Raw genomic sequence first — 16,099 nt, 5'->3', positions numbered from 1 at the left:
TGCAATTGGTGAGTGAGGGAAAGCCTGATGAGAAATAAGAGAATTATATAGTCTCCAAATTTTCCTCACAAGACACATTACAATAACTTCCTCACAAGTAACTTTATAGTAGAGAAACCTGACAGACACTAATTCAGCCAACTGGTCAAAATTAACATTCCCAGTAATGGACATGAGGTTCCTCCTGATAGGACATGCTGAGAAAAATGCAGCATCATTCCTGGGGTATTTCTGCCAAACATTGCATAATCTGGATCGAATTATGAGGGAGCACCCTCTCTCTCTTCCCCCTCCCCACTCATGTTCTCTCTCTCTCTCAAAAATGAGTAAACATTAAAAAAATTTTAAATAAAAAATGGAAATTTTAATTAAAAATCTTTTCAAAGAGAATATTTCATGCTCAGATGGCTTCTTCACTGGTAAAGTCTAACATTTAAGGAAGAAATTATACCAATCCTACACAAACTTGTTCGGAAGGTAAAGATACTTGCAAACTTACTTTATGAGGCTAAAGACATCCCAAGAAAAGAGGACTATAAACCAATATCCCTCATAAACATAGACACAAACATCCTTAAAATTTTAGCAAAGCAAATCCCACAGTATACAAAAGATTTATGGTACATCATGATCAAATAAGTTTTTTCCAAGGAGTAAAAGGTTGGTTTAACATCCAAAAATCAATCAATGTAATTCACATACTCATAAAATAAGAAAGAAAACCACATTATCATTTCAGTAGATGCAGAATGAGCATTTGATAAAGTCCAACAGAAATTCATGTTAAAATCTCCTCAAACTGGAGAAAAAAAAATTTTTTAGAAAAACAAATAAATAATGGGGGTGCCTGGGTGGCTCAGTCTGTTAAGCGTCTGACTTCGGCTCAGGTCACGATCTCAGGGTTTGTGAGTTCGAGCCCCGCGTTGGGCTCTGTGCTGACAGCTTGGAGCCTGGAGCCTGCTTCGGATTCTGTGTCCCCTTCTCTCTCTGTCCCTCCTCCACTTGTGCTCTGTCTCTCTATATCAAAAATAAATAAATGTGATTTTTTTTTTAATCTCAGCAAACTAAGAAGAGAAGGGAAATTTCTTAATCTAATTAAGGGCATCTTCCATAAACCTACAAATTTCATCATATTCAACAGTGACAGGCTCAATGTTTTCTACCTAAGGACAAGTCATGGATATCTACCCCTTCTATTCAACAGTCATTTGGAGGTTTTAGCCAGTTCAATAGGGAAGAAAAAGAAATGAAAGTCAATGAACTGGAAAGGTAGAAGTAAAGTTGTCTTTATTGGCAGATGGCATGATTATGTACCTAGAAAAGAATCTACCAGAGCTAATAAGGGAATTTAGTAAGGTCACAGGACACAATGTTAATACACAAACAACAATTTTACTTTGATATATTAACAATACACAGTTAGAAAATGAAATTTTAAACTTTTTTTTTTTTAACGTTTTATTTATTTTTGAGACAGAGAGAGACAGAGCATGAATGGGGGAGGGTCAGAGAGAGAGGGAGACACAGAATCGGAAGCAGGCTCCAGGCTCTGAGCCATCAGCCCAGAGCCCGACGCGGGGCTCGAACTCACGGACCGCGAGATCGTGACCTGAGCTGAAGTCGGACGCTTAACTGACTGAGCCACCCAGGCGCCCCTAGAAAATGAAATTTAAAAACAACTGTTTCCAATAGCGTCCAAAAACGTGAAATATTTAGAGACACAGTCTTTAAACCATGTCAAGAACTCTACAAAAATTATAAAACTTTACTGAGAGAAATTATAGACCTAAGTAAATGTTATGAATTAGAAATTAAGGAATTGTAAAACTAAGTTTCATGTCTTCAAAAAGCCAATAAAGTTAAGATATCAATTCTCCACGCATCAATCTATAGTCCCAGCAGGGATTTTAAGAAACTGATCCTAGAAGTGCCTGGGTGGCACTCAGTCTGTTAAGAGTCCCACTCTTGGGACGCCTGGGTGGCTCAGTCGGTTAAGCGGCCGACTTCGGCTCAGGTCACAATCTCGCGGTCCGTGAGTTCGAGCCCCGCGTCGGGCTCTGGGCTGACAGCTCGGAGCCTGGAGCCTGTTTCAGATTCTGTGTCTCCCTCTCTCTCTGCCCCTCCCCTGTTCATGCTCTGTCTCTCTCTGTCTCAAAAATAAATAAACGTTAAAAAAAAAATTAAAAAAAAAAAAAAAGAGTCCCACTCTTGATTTCAACTCAGGTCATCATCTCACAGTCTGAGATTGAGCCTCATGTTGGACTCTGCTGGGCAAGAAGCTGGCTTAAGATTCTCTCTGTCCCTCTCCCTATGCCCCTCCCCTGCTTGCACACCCTCTCTCTCTAAAAAAAAAAAAAAAAAAAAAAAAAAGAAAAAAGAAACTTATCCTAAAATTTGTGTAGAAATGTAAATTTCCTCTCGTAACCCTGTTTTCACAGTTGTTTTTTAAAAAAAATCAGAAAAGTAAAATCTATATTTCTCCCAGTCCATGGAAGCTAGGAGTCTAGTTGGGTCTACCATGTAAAAGCAGTCATATAATATTTGGCAGAAGATGGCATAGAGACAAAGAAGCCTGATTCACCCCAAGTGGGAACAATTAAGAACAGATACCTCAAAAAGATTTGTGGAACCCTTCCTCACAGCAGTGTTCTATACTCTCTATCTGACCAATTTATAAATATCTAAACTGGCACTGGAACGAGATTCATTGTTAAATTATCTTCCACAGCACTTGGAGCCCTGCCGGCCCAAACATGTCTATCTACAGAATATCAGTAAGGATTTAGGAATTCCGTATGCTCTGCTCTCCCTCTGATTCCTATATTGTAAGTCTCATTACAGCCAACACCATTGGTCACTAGTATTGTGGATCTGCCCCAGGGAGGTTGCTTTTTATTCGTTTATCTCCCTGGTCACTTCAGAATGATCGTGAATGGAGGTCGGGGGCTCTGTTCTCTTTGACACGTACAGCTTTTGCAGCCCACTTACTGCCCATGAAATCTGGGGCACCCAAAGGCTTGAACAGCCAAAGTTTTTCTAAGTCCAAGATCTTTTTTTTAAAATAAACTCAAAATGGTTTATTTTTTTTTTTAGTATATGATAATGACAGCATTTTATTTATTTATTTATTTATTTATTTATTTATTCAATATATGAAATTTATTGTCAAATTGGTTTCCATACAACACCCAGTGCTCATCCCAAAAGGTGCCCTCCTCAATACCCATCACCCACCCTGCCCTCCCTCCCACCCCCCATCAACCCTCAGTTTGTTCTCAGTTTTTAACAGTCTCTTATGCTTTGGCTCTCTCCCACTCGAACCTCTTTTTTTTTTTCCTTCCCCTCCCCCATGGGTTTCTGTTAAGTTTCTCAGGATCCACATAAGAGTGAAAACATATGCTATCTGTCTTTCTCTGTATGGCTTATTTCACTTAGCATCACACTCTCCAGTTCCATCCCCATTGCTACAAAAGGCCATTATTTCATTCTTCCTCATTGCCACGTAGTATCCCATTGTGTATATAAACCACAATTTCTTTATCCATTCATCAGTTGATGGACACTTAGGCTCTTTCCATAGTTTGGCTATTGTTGAGAGTGCTGCTATAAACATTGGGGTACAAGTGCCCCTATGCATCAGTACTCCTGTATCTCTTGGGTAAATTCCTAGCAGTGCTATTGCTGGGTCATAGGGTAGATCTATTTTTAATTTTTTGAGGAACCTCCACACTGTTTTCCAGAGCGGCTGTACCAATTTGCATTCCCACCAACAGTGCAAGAGGGTTCCCGTTTCTCCACATCCTCGCCAGCATCTATAGTCTCCTGATTTGTTCATTTTGGCCACTCTGACTGGCATGAGGTGATATCTGAGCGTGGTTTTGATTTGTATTTCCCTGATGAGGAGCGACATTGAGCATCTTTTCATGTGCCTGTTGGCCATCCGGATGTCTTCTTTAGAGAAGTGTCTATTCATGTTTTCTGCCCATTTCTTCACTGGGTTATTTGTTTTTCGGGTGTGGAGTTTGGTGAGCTCTTTATAGATTTTGGATACTAGCCCTTTGTTCGATACGTCATTTGCAAATATCTTTTCCCATTCCGTCGGTTGCCTTTTAGTTTTGTTGGTTGTTTCCTTTGCTGTGCAGAAGCTTTTTATCTTCATAAGGTCCCAGTAGTTCATTTTTGCTTTTAAGTCCCTCGCCTTTGGGGATGTGTCAAGTAAGAGACTGCTACAGCTGAGGTCAGAGAGGTCTTTTTCTGCTTTCTCCTCTAGGGTTTTGATGGTTTCCTGTCTCACATTCAGGTCCTTTATCCATTTTGAGTTTATTTTTGTGAATGGTGTGAGAAAGTGGTCTAGTTTCAACCTTCTGCATGTTGCTGTCCAGTTCTCCCAGCACCATTTGTTAAAGAGACTGTCTTTTTTCCATTGGATGTTCTTTCCTGCTTCGTCAAAGATGAGTTGGCCATACGTTTGTGGGTCTAGTTCTGGGGTTTCTATTCTATTCCATTGGTCTATGTGTCTGTTTTTGTGCCAATACCATGCTGTCTTGATGATGACAGCTTTGTAGTAGAGGCTAAAGTCTGGAATTGTGATGCCTCCTGCTTTGGTCTTCTTCTTCAAAATTACTTTGGTTATTTGGGGCCTCTTGTGGTTCCATATGAATTTTAGGATTGCTTGTTCTAGTTTTTACATTCAGTGTTATAGAAAGATACGGATTTAGAGTCATTGTGATGTCTGTATGTTTTATGCTTGTAGCGATGTCTCTGGTACTTTGTCTCACAGGATCCCCCTTAGGATCTCTTGTAGGGCTGGTTTAGTGGTGACAAATTCCTTCAGTTTTTGTTTGTTTGGGAAGACCTTTATCTCTCCTTTTATTCTAAATGACAGACTTGCTGGATAAAGGATTCTCGGCTGCATATTTTTCCTGTTCATCACATTGAAGATCTCCTGCCATTCCTTTCTGTCCTGCCAATTTCAGAGGAGAGATCGGTCACGAGTCTTATAGGTCTCCCTTTATATGTTAGAGCACATTTATCCCTCGCTGCTTTCAGAATTTTCTCTTTATCCTTGTATTTTGCCAGTTTCACTATGATATGTCGTGCAGAAGATCGATTCAAGTTATGTCTGAAGGGAGTTCTCTGTGCCTCTTGGATTTCAATGCCTTTTTCCTTCCTTAGATCCAGGAAGTTCTCAGCTATGATTTCTTCAAGTACACCTTCAGCACCTTTCCCTCTCTCTTCCTCCTCTGGAATACCAATTATGCGTATATTATTTCCCTTTAGTGCATCACTTAGTTCTCCAATTTTCCCCTCATACTCCTGGATTTTTTTTATCTCTCTTTTTTTCAGCTTCTTCTTTTTCCATAATTTTATCTTCTAGTTCACCTATTCTCTCCTCTGCCTCTTCAATCCGAGCCGTGGTCGTTTCCATTTTATTTTGCAGCTCGTTTATCGCATTTTTTAGCTCCTCCTGACAATTCCTTAGTCCCTTGATCTCTGTAGCAATAGATTCTCTGCTGTCCTCTATACTGTTTTCAAGCCCAGCAATTAATTTTATGACTATTATTCTAAATTCACTTTCTGTTATATTATATAAATCCTTTTTGATCAGTTCGTTAGCTGTTGTTATTTCCTGGAGATTCTTTTGAGGGGAATTCTTCCGTTTGGTCATTTTGGATAGTTCCTGGAGTGGTGCAGACCTCCAGGGCACTTCCCCCGTGCTGTCTTGAATAACTCGAGTTGGTGGGCAGGGCCGCAGTCAGACCTGATGTCTGCCCCCAGCCCACCGCTGGGGCCACAGTCAGACTGGTGTGTGCCTTCTCTTCCCCTCTCCTAGGGGCGGGATTCACCGTGGGGTGGCTTGGCCCGTCTGGGCTACTTGCACACTGCCAGGCTTGTGGTGCTGGGGATCTGGCGAATTAGCTGGGGTGGATCAGCAAGGTGCACGGGGGTGGGATGGTCAGGCTCAGCTCGCTTTTCCTTCGGAGTTCCGCTTCGGGAGGGGCCCTTCGGCACCGGGAGGGAGTCAGACCCACCAGAGTGATGGATCCGCAGAAGCACAGCGTTGGGCGTTTGCGCGGTGCCAGCAAGTTCCCTGGCAGGAACTGGTTCCCTTTGGGATTTTGGCTGGGGGATGGGCAAGGGAGATGGCGCTGGCGAGCACCTTTGTTCCCCGCCAAGCTGTGCTGTGTCGTCCGGGGCTCAGCAACTCTCCCTCCCGTTGTCCTCCAGCCCTCCCGTTCTCCGAGCAGAGCTGTTAGCTTATAACCTTCCAGATGTCAAGTCGCGCTTGCTGTCGGAACACATTTCGTCCGGCCCCTCCTCTTTTGCCAGCCAGACTCGGGGGCTGCTTGGCCGGCGGGCCACCCCTCCGCCCCGGCTCCCTCCCGCCAGTCCGTGGAGTGTGCACCGCCTCGCCGTCCTTCCTACCCTCTTCCGTGGGCCTCTTGTCTGCACTTGGCTCTGGAGACTCTGTTCTGCTAGTCTTCTGGCGGTTTTCTGGGTTATTTAGGCAGGTGCAGGTGGAATCTAAGTGATATGTAGGACGCGGTGAGCCCAGCGTCCTCCTACACCGCCATCTTCCTCTAGTCCCTAAGTCCAAGGTCTTAATTTTCTTAACTACACAATTCCCTCAAAAACTCAGAAGGCTTCGGATCTATTTGCTTCCTGTGCATACTGTGGGACAGATGCCTCTGCCAAATAATTTACTAAATTGAATTCTTTTTCTTTATGTTTATTTATTTCTTTTGAGAGAGAAAGGAAGAGAGAGAGACAGAGACAGAGACAATCTCAAGCAGGCTCCACCCTCAGTGCGGAGCCCAATGTGCAGCCTGACCTCACGACCGTGAGATCACGACCTGAGCCAATAGCAAGAGTCAGATGCCCAACTGACTGAGCCACCCAGGTGACTCTTTAAATGGAATTCTTAAGCCTGATCTCTTTCTCTGACTCCTATTCACCATGTCATTCTTTCCCTTGTTTCTGCAGGTCTTCTTCATGGGGGCTTATTTCCTTAAGTGCCCAGTTGCCTTTGCGCTACTCATTAGTCTTTGCAAAATTACTTGTTGGGATTCTCTAAGGCATAGGGTGAAGGTACTCTCTCCAGAGATACTTGGTTTTCCATCTACCAAATTTATTTCACACTATCATTTGGGCACTACCTTAAAGCACGTTTAGGGCGTGGGGTTTCCTGACCCACTCAGGTCTCGAGAACTTGGGCTGTGAATCCTTGCAATGACTGAGCAATGGTCACAAATTCTCAGGGTTAAGTGTGTATATTTCTATTCATTTTTAATTTTTTCTGCTTCATTCAACACTATGGCAACTTTCCCTGCAATCCTCCAGGGTTGGGTTCAGAAACAGCAAGTTGACTTTTGGTTCATTCTAAGCCTGAGGGTAGGGTCCTTTGCAAGTCCAGGGCAAAGCTGGGACCACATCTGGTAAAACTTTCCACCTTGGATGGGCCTTGGAAAACGACTTCTGTTCCTCTTGCCCCATGAAATTAAAAAGATAAACATAAGTTTCCTGCTATCAGTAAACAACCCTAGGGCAGATTTAATGTTGTTGCCAATATTCTCCCTTTCTTTTCTGGGTTCAGGTTTTCTCCCAGAGTTTTCTCTGGTAATCCCCACTCTATTTTGTTGACTTATCAATGGGTGTAAGATAATTTCTAATGCTTTAAATCCAGTTACATTAGTTTCTCCTCAGAGGGTAATTAGCCCCAATTTTAGGCCACCACTATGGAAAAATAGAATTCCTAAGCACAATGTATGTTCTTGTCATATATTCCTATGAAAACTGAAACGTTGAAAGAAAAAAACGGACACGTCAGAATAATACAATATAAGTAACTTTAAAATATTAAGTCAAAGAAAAATATATACGGTAGACCCTTGAACAATATGGGCTTGAAGTGCAAAAGTCCACTTATATGTGATTTTTTACAGGACACTACTGCAAATGTATTTTCTCTTCCTTAGGCTTTTCTTAAATTTTCTTTTCTCTAGCTTACTTATTATAAAAATACAATATACAATACATATAGTATTCAAAATATGTGTTAATTGGCTATGTTATTGGTGAGGCTTCTGGTCACCAGTAGGTTGTTAGTAGTTATGTTTTGGGGCAGTCAAAAGTTACATGCAGATTTTCTACTGTGTAGGGAGTCAGCCCCTTACCCCTGCCTTGTTCAAGGTCAGCTGTAATTTAAAGTGTTTTAAACTGTTCATAGTTGGGAAACCTGGGTGACTCAGTTGATTAAGCATCCAACTCTTGATTTCAGCTCAGCTCACAATCTCACAATTTGTGAGATCGAGCCCCACATTGGGCTCTGCACTGAAAGCATGGAGCCTGCTTGGGATTCTCTCTCTCCCTCTCTCTCTGCCTCTCCCCTGCTCATGTGCCCTCTTTCTTTCTCTCAAAATAAACAAATAAACTTCAAGAAAAATAAAATAAGAAAAATGAGAAAAATAAAATTTTTAATAATTAAAAGCATTTCAAATTGTACAAGAAAATTTTCTCATTGATAATGACCATCAAGATTTTCAAAGGGTCATTAAAGAATCATGATCAAGAATTATGTGGTACATTTCAAGAACAAAATTCTATATAAAAAGTTATACAAGGATACCCTTGTATAACTTGTATAGCCACCCTTGTATAGCCCTTGTATAGCCTTGTATAGCCACCATTGGGTGGCTCTGTGCCTTAAGCATTCGACTTTGGTTCGGATCATAATCTGATGGTTCATGGGTTCGAGCCCTGTGTTGGGCTCTGTGCTGACAGCTCAGAGCCTGGAGCCTACTTCGGATTCTGTGTCTCCCTCTCTTTCTCACCCCTCCCCTGCTTGAGCTCTGTCTCTGTCTCTCTCTCTCTCTCTCAAAATAAATAAACCCTAAAATTTTTTTTAATTTAGACAAAAGCTACAAGAGTGAGAAAGCTGACGTTTCTAATTTAAAAATTTGAAAATATTCAATTTGGTAACTTCACATATACTCAATATACAAGGTCTTTCCTAATTCTTGTATTTTTATTATTCTTACCATAACAATGTGGTATTTTAATGTAATGAATTTTTTCATCATGCCCTAAATAGGGGCTCCCAGATACCTTCAGTTCATCATAGGATGACTAATGTTTTCTATTCATGCCTGGATATTAAGACAGTTGAAAGTACTGGAAGAGAAATCAAGACCACAGGAACATGCTAGTTAATAAACATAGAATGAGCTGGTTTTATTTTTGAGTAAAGCAAATATAATACAGGTAGGAACACATGCAGGTAGCCAACAAATGCCCACAGAGCTGCAGAGGATTTTTGACTCCATTTTACATAATATTAAAACTACTGTGGCTACACAACCTCCTAGTTGTAGCAAACAGCCCACAGGGATTTATTTTGTGTCACTGGTTACAGGGCACGTATTCGGACACTCCAGTCTTTCCTAATTCTTTATCAGGCTTGCTCTGATGTTCTGATCTTCATACTTGATCAAAGTCTCCTACTTTTGCCCCTAACGGCAGAACTAGTTCGTCTGTTTCGTCATATGCTTCAACATTCTTTAGTGAGGTCAGATGAAGCTCAGTTTCCTCCCCGAGGCACTATCCGAGGCAGCTGTTCTGAGCCCCGCCACGCAGGAGAATAGCAGGACCGGGTCAACTCTGACTTTGAGGAACATACTTCTCTAGAGAGCGCTATTATTTCCACCCACGGTTTAGAGATTGCTGGGCGCATATCTGCCGTATAATCTGCTGTGTAACTTGGATGAGGTGCCAACAGCTGCCTACTTCAGTTTTTAAGTTGTTTGGAAGGTAGAATGCCTATGGGAGCCTAATAGGACTGATGCAGTGCGGGGGAGGGGGGGTGTTGTAGCCTCAGCTGTGCACAGAGGCAGCATAAAGACATGGAGCCATTTTTTCCTGCAGAAAACTAGAAAGATTCCCACACCGGAGCTGGCAGGCACGGAGATAGGGACTGGGAAATGGAGCCCAAATGAGGCTGACCAATGAAAGGAGCCTCTATGGATCATGATGCTGGTGATCCCCCTTCTCTACCCCACCAAGCTTCAGGGCCATGGGCAGATGCAGCATTTGCCTTCCTATAAACAGGACTGCACCGAGGGTGTGCAAGACCCCAAGCAATTTTTTTTTTTTTTTTGAGAATCCCCTGTTTATAACAACAATCTGGCTTAAAACTGCATTACAAAATCCATGGTCCCTGTGTAAGGTAGAGTCATTTATTGATGGAAATTTAGAATACTGGGTAGAGAAAAAGTATGTATTTATGTGTTTGTTGTCTAATCAATGCACATGGAAGTTATTCATAGTGTCTAGGTACAATCTCTATTGGTTTGGATCTTAGATCCCCCACATTTTTTTTTTTATTGCTAAATGTGCCCAGTGTGCTATTTCTGGGTAATTTTATATCTCCTAGTGGTAGGAAAACGATGGCACCATTGTTACTATTCACAATGCCCAGTTCTTTAGAACCCGTTTATATTGATATTGGTCATCTGATTCCTGTGGTTCCCTAATACTATTTCCTCATTTTTAATCATATCGTTATTTGTTACGTTGATCATTCATCGGGCTACCTGTGAACACTGGCTTCCAAGGACGTTCAACGGTTGTTCCTGTGCTTCATGGATGATAACCACAAATGCAAGAATTATCCATTTTCCAGGAAGCTGAAATGCAAACAAGACTTCATTTTCCAGTTGTTCTGCATTTACTTTTTGGAGTTGATGGTGTGTGGTATGTCTTAGCCTGTGGTGCAACTCATAATCACTGCATTTGTGGAATGGGGTCTCTTTCAACGTGGACTGCATCTCTGCCTTCCAGACCTTGCCACCTGTGGGGAGGACCAACAAGACGCCTGTGGATGGAGTGAAAAAGCAGCCCACTAATGCAAAGTTCTCCCATCTCTTCCCAGCATGCCCTGACACTGGCCAAAGACAGCATGGCATCTCCACATGAGCTGAACGTAAGAGAGGACATTGAAAGAAAGGGTCATTGATCTTATGGAGCAACAGTCTGGAAAATTCTGAGGGGGAAACAGAAGTGGTCATGCCTGGAGATCTGCCTTCACACGGGCCAACAGAGGGTGTGGGTGATGGTCCTGGGTGCCACAGACAGTGGCACAGAAGATAAAGGTCATCTACTACCACTCTGACCATCCTCAGGTGCCATATTCCAAAGGTGCCAGAGGTGGCCCACAGTTGAAACAAAGGGGTGAGAGCTGTCCCAGGGGCCCATAAGCATATTCGCCAGCCCCAGGGCTGGTGACGGTTGGTAGTCCAGAGCCCTAAACTAGAAGGGTGTAAATAGTCTCTGGTAGATCTAATCCAAAAATTATACAAGCCCAATTTCTTCAATGCAGTATTATAAAAAGAAATACATGAGCTGTATAGTTACATACAAACTTTACCCACAATAATCGGGCCTTTACTGATTCAGGAGGAGCTGCAGAACCCGGTAGAGGCCCAGTGGTCACGTCACTGTGGGAGTGTCAAATTACCGCTTGCAAAATACCTGCTATGGACTGGATTGCATCCCCTCCAAATGTCATATGCTCAATCCCCAACTCTCCAGTGTGGTGGTGGTTGGAGATTGGGCCTTTGGGAGGTAATTAGGGTTAAAGAGGTCACAGGAGAGGGCCCTCATGATGGGACTGATGGCCCTTATAAGGAGAGACAGCAGAACGCAAGCACTCTCTCGCTCTGTCTCCCTCACTGACCGCCACCAAATGAAGACACAGTGAGAGTGGCCAACTGCAAGCCAGGAAGAGAGCCCAACCATGCTAGCGCTTTGACTTTAGGCTTCCAGCTTCCAGAACAGTGAGAAAATTAATTTCTGCTATGTGAGTCTACGGTATTTTGTTATGGCAACTCCAGCTACTAGGATAGCTAAATCTACTATTCGCTCTCTATTTTGTGTTTGTTTCTACAACACTAGATAACTTTACTTTAGTTGTATTTTAAAGGGACATTTTATATATCAATTATTTTTAATTTTTTAATGTTTATTTCTTTTTGAGAGACACTGGATCCTAAGCAGGCTCCAGGCTCTGAGCCGTCAGCACAGAGCCCGACGCGGGGCTCGAACTCATGGACCGCGAGATCATGAACTGAGCCGAAGTCGGACACCCAACCAACTGAGCCACCCAGGTGCCCCTATATTAATTTTTAAACTGAAAAAGTATATTGAGATCTTCATCAGTGTGATTCTTTGCAAGTTTTTTTTTTTAACCTTCCTGTTTCCTCATCTCTAAGTCTTATAGTGGAACCTTATAGGGTATTTATAACGATGAAACCCGTCAATATTTGTAGGGTGCTTAGAGTACTGCCTGCCTGGCACAATATGCTATGTGTTTATTAAATATAAGTAAAAATAAAGTGCATTCTTAGCATTATTTATACGTACATTATAATTTTAACTGTTGTCTTTTTACTATAAAAGCCAATTTAGACCTAATGCCTTCCATATTTGTTTTTCTCCTTCATGACTATTAATTATTAGAGTATTGCTGATTAATATATTATTTTCAGTAGAAACACCAAAGCCTTTACACCATAGATTTTCCTTTTCCTCACTCAAAACTCCTAAAATATAGCAAGTATTTATGCCAGGACAGAAAAACATTTTAATTTTTTAAAAATATAATTTATTGTCAAATTGGCTAACATACAGTGTGTGAAGTGTGCTCTTGGTTTTTGGGGTAGATTCCGTGGTTCATCGCTTACATACAACACCCAGTGCTCATCCCAACAAGTGCCCTCCTCAGTGCCCATCACCCATTTTCCCCTCTCCCCCACCCCCCATCGATCCTCAGTTCTCTGTATTTAAGAGTCTCTTATGGTTTTTAATTTAGATTTTTCTGGGAACGCAAGCTGGTGCAGCCACTCTGGAAAACAGTATGGAGGTTCTTCAAAAAACTAAAAATAGAACTACCCTACGACCCAACAATTGCACTACTAGGCATTTATCCAAGGGATACAGGAGTGCTGTTTCGAAGGGACTCATGCACCCCCGTGTTTATAGCAGCACTATCAACAATAGCCAAAGTATGGAAAGTGCCCAAATATCCATCAATGGATGAATGTATAGAGAAGATGTGGTATATATATACAATGGAGTATTACTCGGCAATCAAAAAAAATGAAATCTTGCCATTTGCAACTACGTGGATGGAACTGGAGGGTATTACACTAAGTGAAAGTAGTCAGAGAAAGACAAAAGTCATATGACTTCACTCATATGAGGACTTTAAGAGACAAAACAGATGAACATAAGGGAAGGGAAACAAAAACAATATAAAAACAGGGAGGGGGACAAAACAGAAGAGACTCATAAATATGGAGAACAAACAGGGTTACTGGAGGGGTTGTGGGAGGGGAGATGGGCTAAATGGGTGAGGGGCACTAAAGAATCTCCTCCTGAACTAACTCCTGCTAACTAATTTGGATGTAAATTTTTTAAAAAATTAAAAATAAAATTAAAAAAAAGAACATAGCACTCAATAAATAGTAGCTATTAAAAAAAGAAATAACTAAAAAACAAATACAAACTTGGATAATATTTTGAACAGGGCTTTCAAAAAGAGAATACTCAAATGGCTGATAAATATTTTTTTATTAAAAAAAAACAAAAACCAAAAAAACCAAAACAAAAAAAATTTAGATTTTTCTACACAGCTAATGTTTATTTCTCTTCTCATCAAAGCATACTATTATCATTAGCCACTGATGTTAGGACATTTGAACAAGTCAATATTTTTATTTGGAAGACAACATTTTCAAATAGAAAAAACATTGTAAGGTGTCATCCCCTGAATAATGATTTCTTTATCATATATAAATAATTATTGTCTTTGCACACAGTGACTAGAAGGCAGTTACCTCCATTTTCTTCAAGCTAGACAGGTTTGTGCTTGTTTTATTATTTTTGCTTTTCTTTCAGAAATAGCACATTTAAAACATTAGGAATATTATCTTGATTTCTCATGTTTTTTGAATCCTTAGAGACTCTACTCCCATTTATATATCATTTAGTGTCCTTTTTGTACTAACATACCATTGCATTTGAAAAACATTACTGTCTTTCTATTAAAGAATTAGGTACATAAACTTTTCTTGATCAACGTTCTCTCCATGGGACCTGGGTTATATTCAGAATATATCAGGGTTGTCTTCAACATGTCCATTTCACTTCTCAAGAAATATGTGGATTCTGAAAGCAAAGTGCTTCTAGAAGGCTGGAGATCCTGTTTAGGACTTATGAATTTCACCCGGATTTCCCATTCCCTGTCTTTTAATTCATGGGCTTTCATTCAGGGAAGAAACAACGGATCATCTTCAGTATCAGAATTTCATCAAATGCTTGGGCAAAATGGAGGTTTTGGTCATCCTTTTTGTCCAGAAAAGAAAAGAAAAGAAAAGAAAAAGATAAAGATAAAGAAAAAGAAAAGGAAAAGAAAAGAAAATGGCGAACTATGAACCAGGGCAGGGAGAGCCTCTGTTCAACCCAGAGGTGCCTGTCACTGCCCTCAGTGAGCTTCAGGGAACAAGACCATCATACAATGTATTTATCCACCAGGGGATGGTATTTATCCACCCTGTGTGTCCACAGAGCTCCAGAGCTCCACTGCTCCACTGCTGGCTTACCCACATCACAGAAACAAACCTCCCTCTGCTGGACCCTCACTCAACTCGCCCAAAGAAAGCAACCTGTTTCCTGCCCTTAACCGGACTAGGGTTCTAACCAGTTCACTAGGTGAAGTATCAAACCAGAAATGGGGAATTAAGGAGTTTAATCATCTTTTTTTTTTACTTTTATTTTTATTTATTTATTTATTTATTTATTTATTCCTTTTTTTTTTAATATATGAAATTTATTGTCAAATTGGTTTCCCTACAACACCGAGTGCTCATCCCAAAAGATGCCCTCTTCAATACCCATCACCTACCCTCCCCTCCCTCCCACCCCCCATCAACCCTCAGTTTGTTCTCAGTTTTTAAGAGGTTAGAGTGGGAGAGAGCCAAAGCATAAGAGACTCTTAAAAACGGAGTTTAATCATCTTTAAGTTGAAAGCCTTGCAGACAGCCTCATGTCATTAAAAACAAAACAAAACAAAACAGGGGCGCCTGGGTGGCGCAGTCGGTTAAGCGTCCGACTTCAGCCAGGTCACGATCTCGCGGTCCGTGAGTTCGAGCCCCGCGTCAGGCTCTGGGCTGATGGCTCGGAGCCTGGAGCCTGTTTCCGATTCTGTGTCTCCCTCTCTCTCTGCCCCTCCCCCGTTCATGCTCTGTCTCTCTCTGTCCCAAAAATAAATAAAAAAAAAAAAAAAAAAAAAAAAAACGTTGAAAAAAAAAAAACAAAACAAAACAAAAAATCTGAATCCTGTGGACCCAACCCCCCAGCGGCTGGGACAGATGGCCCAGCGGCTGGGACAGATGGCAGAAGACAGTCTTCCCTCTGCGTTCCAGATGGAGACTAATCTTACCTCTGTTAGCATGCACTCCACCTTAGCTGAATCATTCAATCCCCAAACAGTTATTAATTCAAAAGAGACAAGGATTCTTAACTCTCTGTTTGAATGAAGAATCCAGCAAGACTGTGGATTTTACTTTATCTTTTGAATAACGGGAAAAAAGAAAATTTCAAAGCTCTTCCATAAAAATAAGGCTCATAGGTATTTATATCTTTGGCAAAGCAGATATATGAACTTAAGCATTACAGCCAGGGCTAATATTATTAAAACAACCAATCAAAAGCCCATACTTTAAGGGAATATGTTCCAAACCATAGGATGACTTTTACATAACGCAGTTCTGAGACTCTTCGTAGGAGAGATTAGGAGAAATACATTCCAATCAGGCGAGCATACAGTCAAGCAGCTGACACAGGCTTTCCCCTACTGAAAGTCCCACTCAGAGAGAAAGTTAAGGTAATTTATAATAGGGGACAGTCTGCCATGCTGCTCCGAGAAAACAGTTATTTGCTGTAAGGAAAAAAAAATTCAAATCAAGACAATGGAACTATTCATCACGGAAAATTTATTTTTTAAAAAAGCCCTGTGTTGTATTTCGGTTTCAGGAAAACTAGG

The 16,099-nt window shown here is 41.2% G+C and overlaps 1 protein-coding gene across 4 annotated transcripts in view; it reads left to right on the top strand.

The window, feature by feature from the left end:
- Nucleotides 1-15,130, top strand: part of CD55 (CD55 molecule (Cromer blood group)) — a 51,665-nt gene extending 36,535 nt beyond the window's left edge. Inside the window, exons 9-10 of one of the 4 annotated variants that reach the window (XR_009613558.3) lie at nt 10,928-12,161; nt 12,866-15,130. Coding sequence is in view for 3 of the 4 variants with exons in the window: in XM_060643973.3 (XP_060499956.3) it covers nt 10,837-10,901 (65 nt within the window). In the remaining variant the exon portion in view is untranslated. The other 3 variants (XM_078440625.2, XM_078440624.2, XM_060643973.3) reach the window with 3 other exon arrangements.
- The last annotated feature ends 969 nt before the right edge of the window (nt 15,131-16,099 follow it).

This window comes from Panthera onca, chromosome F1, assembly GCF_046562875.1.
Source record: "Panthera onca isolate mPanOnc1 chromosome F1, mPanOnc1 haplotype 2, whole genome shotgun sequence".
Taxonomy (NCBI): domain Eukaryota; kingdom Metazoa; phylum Chordata; class Mammalia; order Carnivora; family Felidae; genus Panthera; species Panthera onca.
The sequence above is the reverse complement of the archived record's forward strand: the minus strand, read 5'-3'. Positions and strand labels throughout refer to the sequence as shown.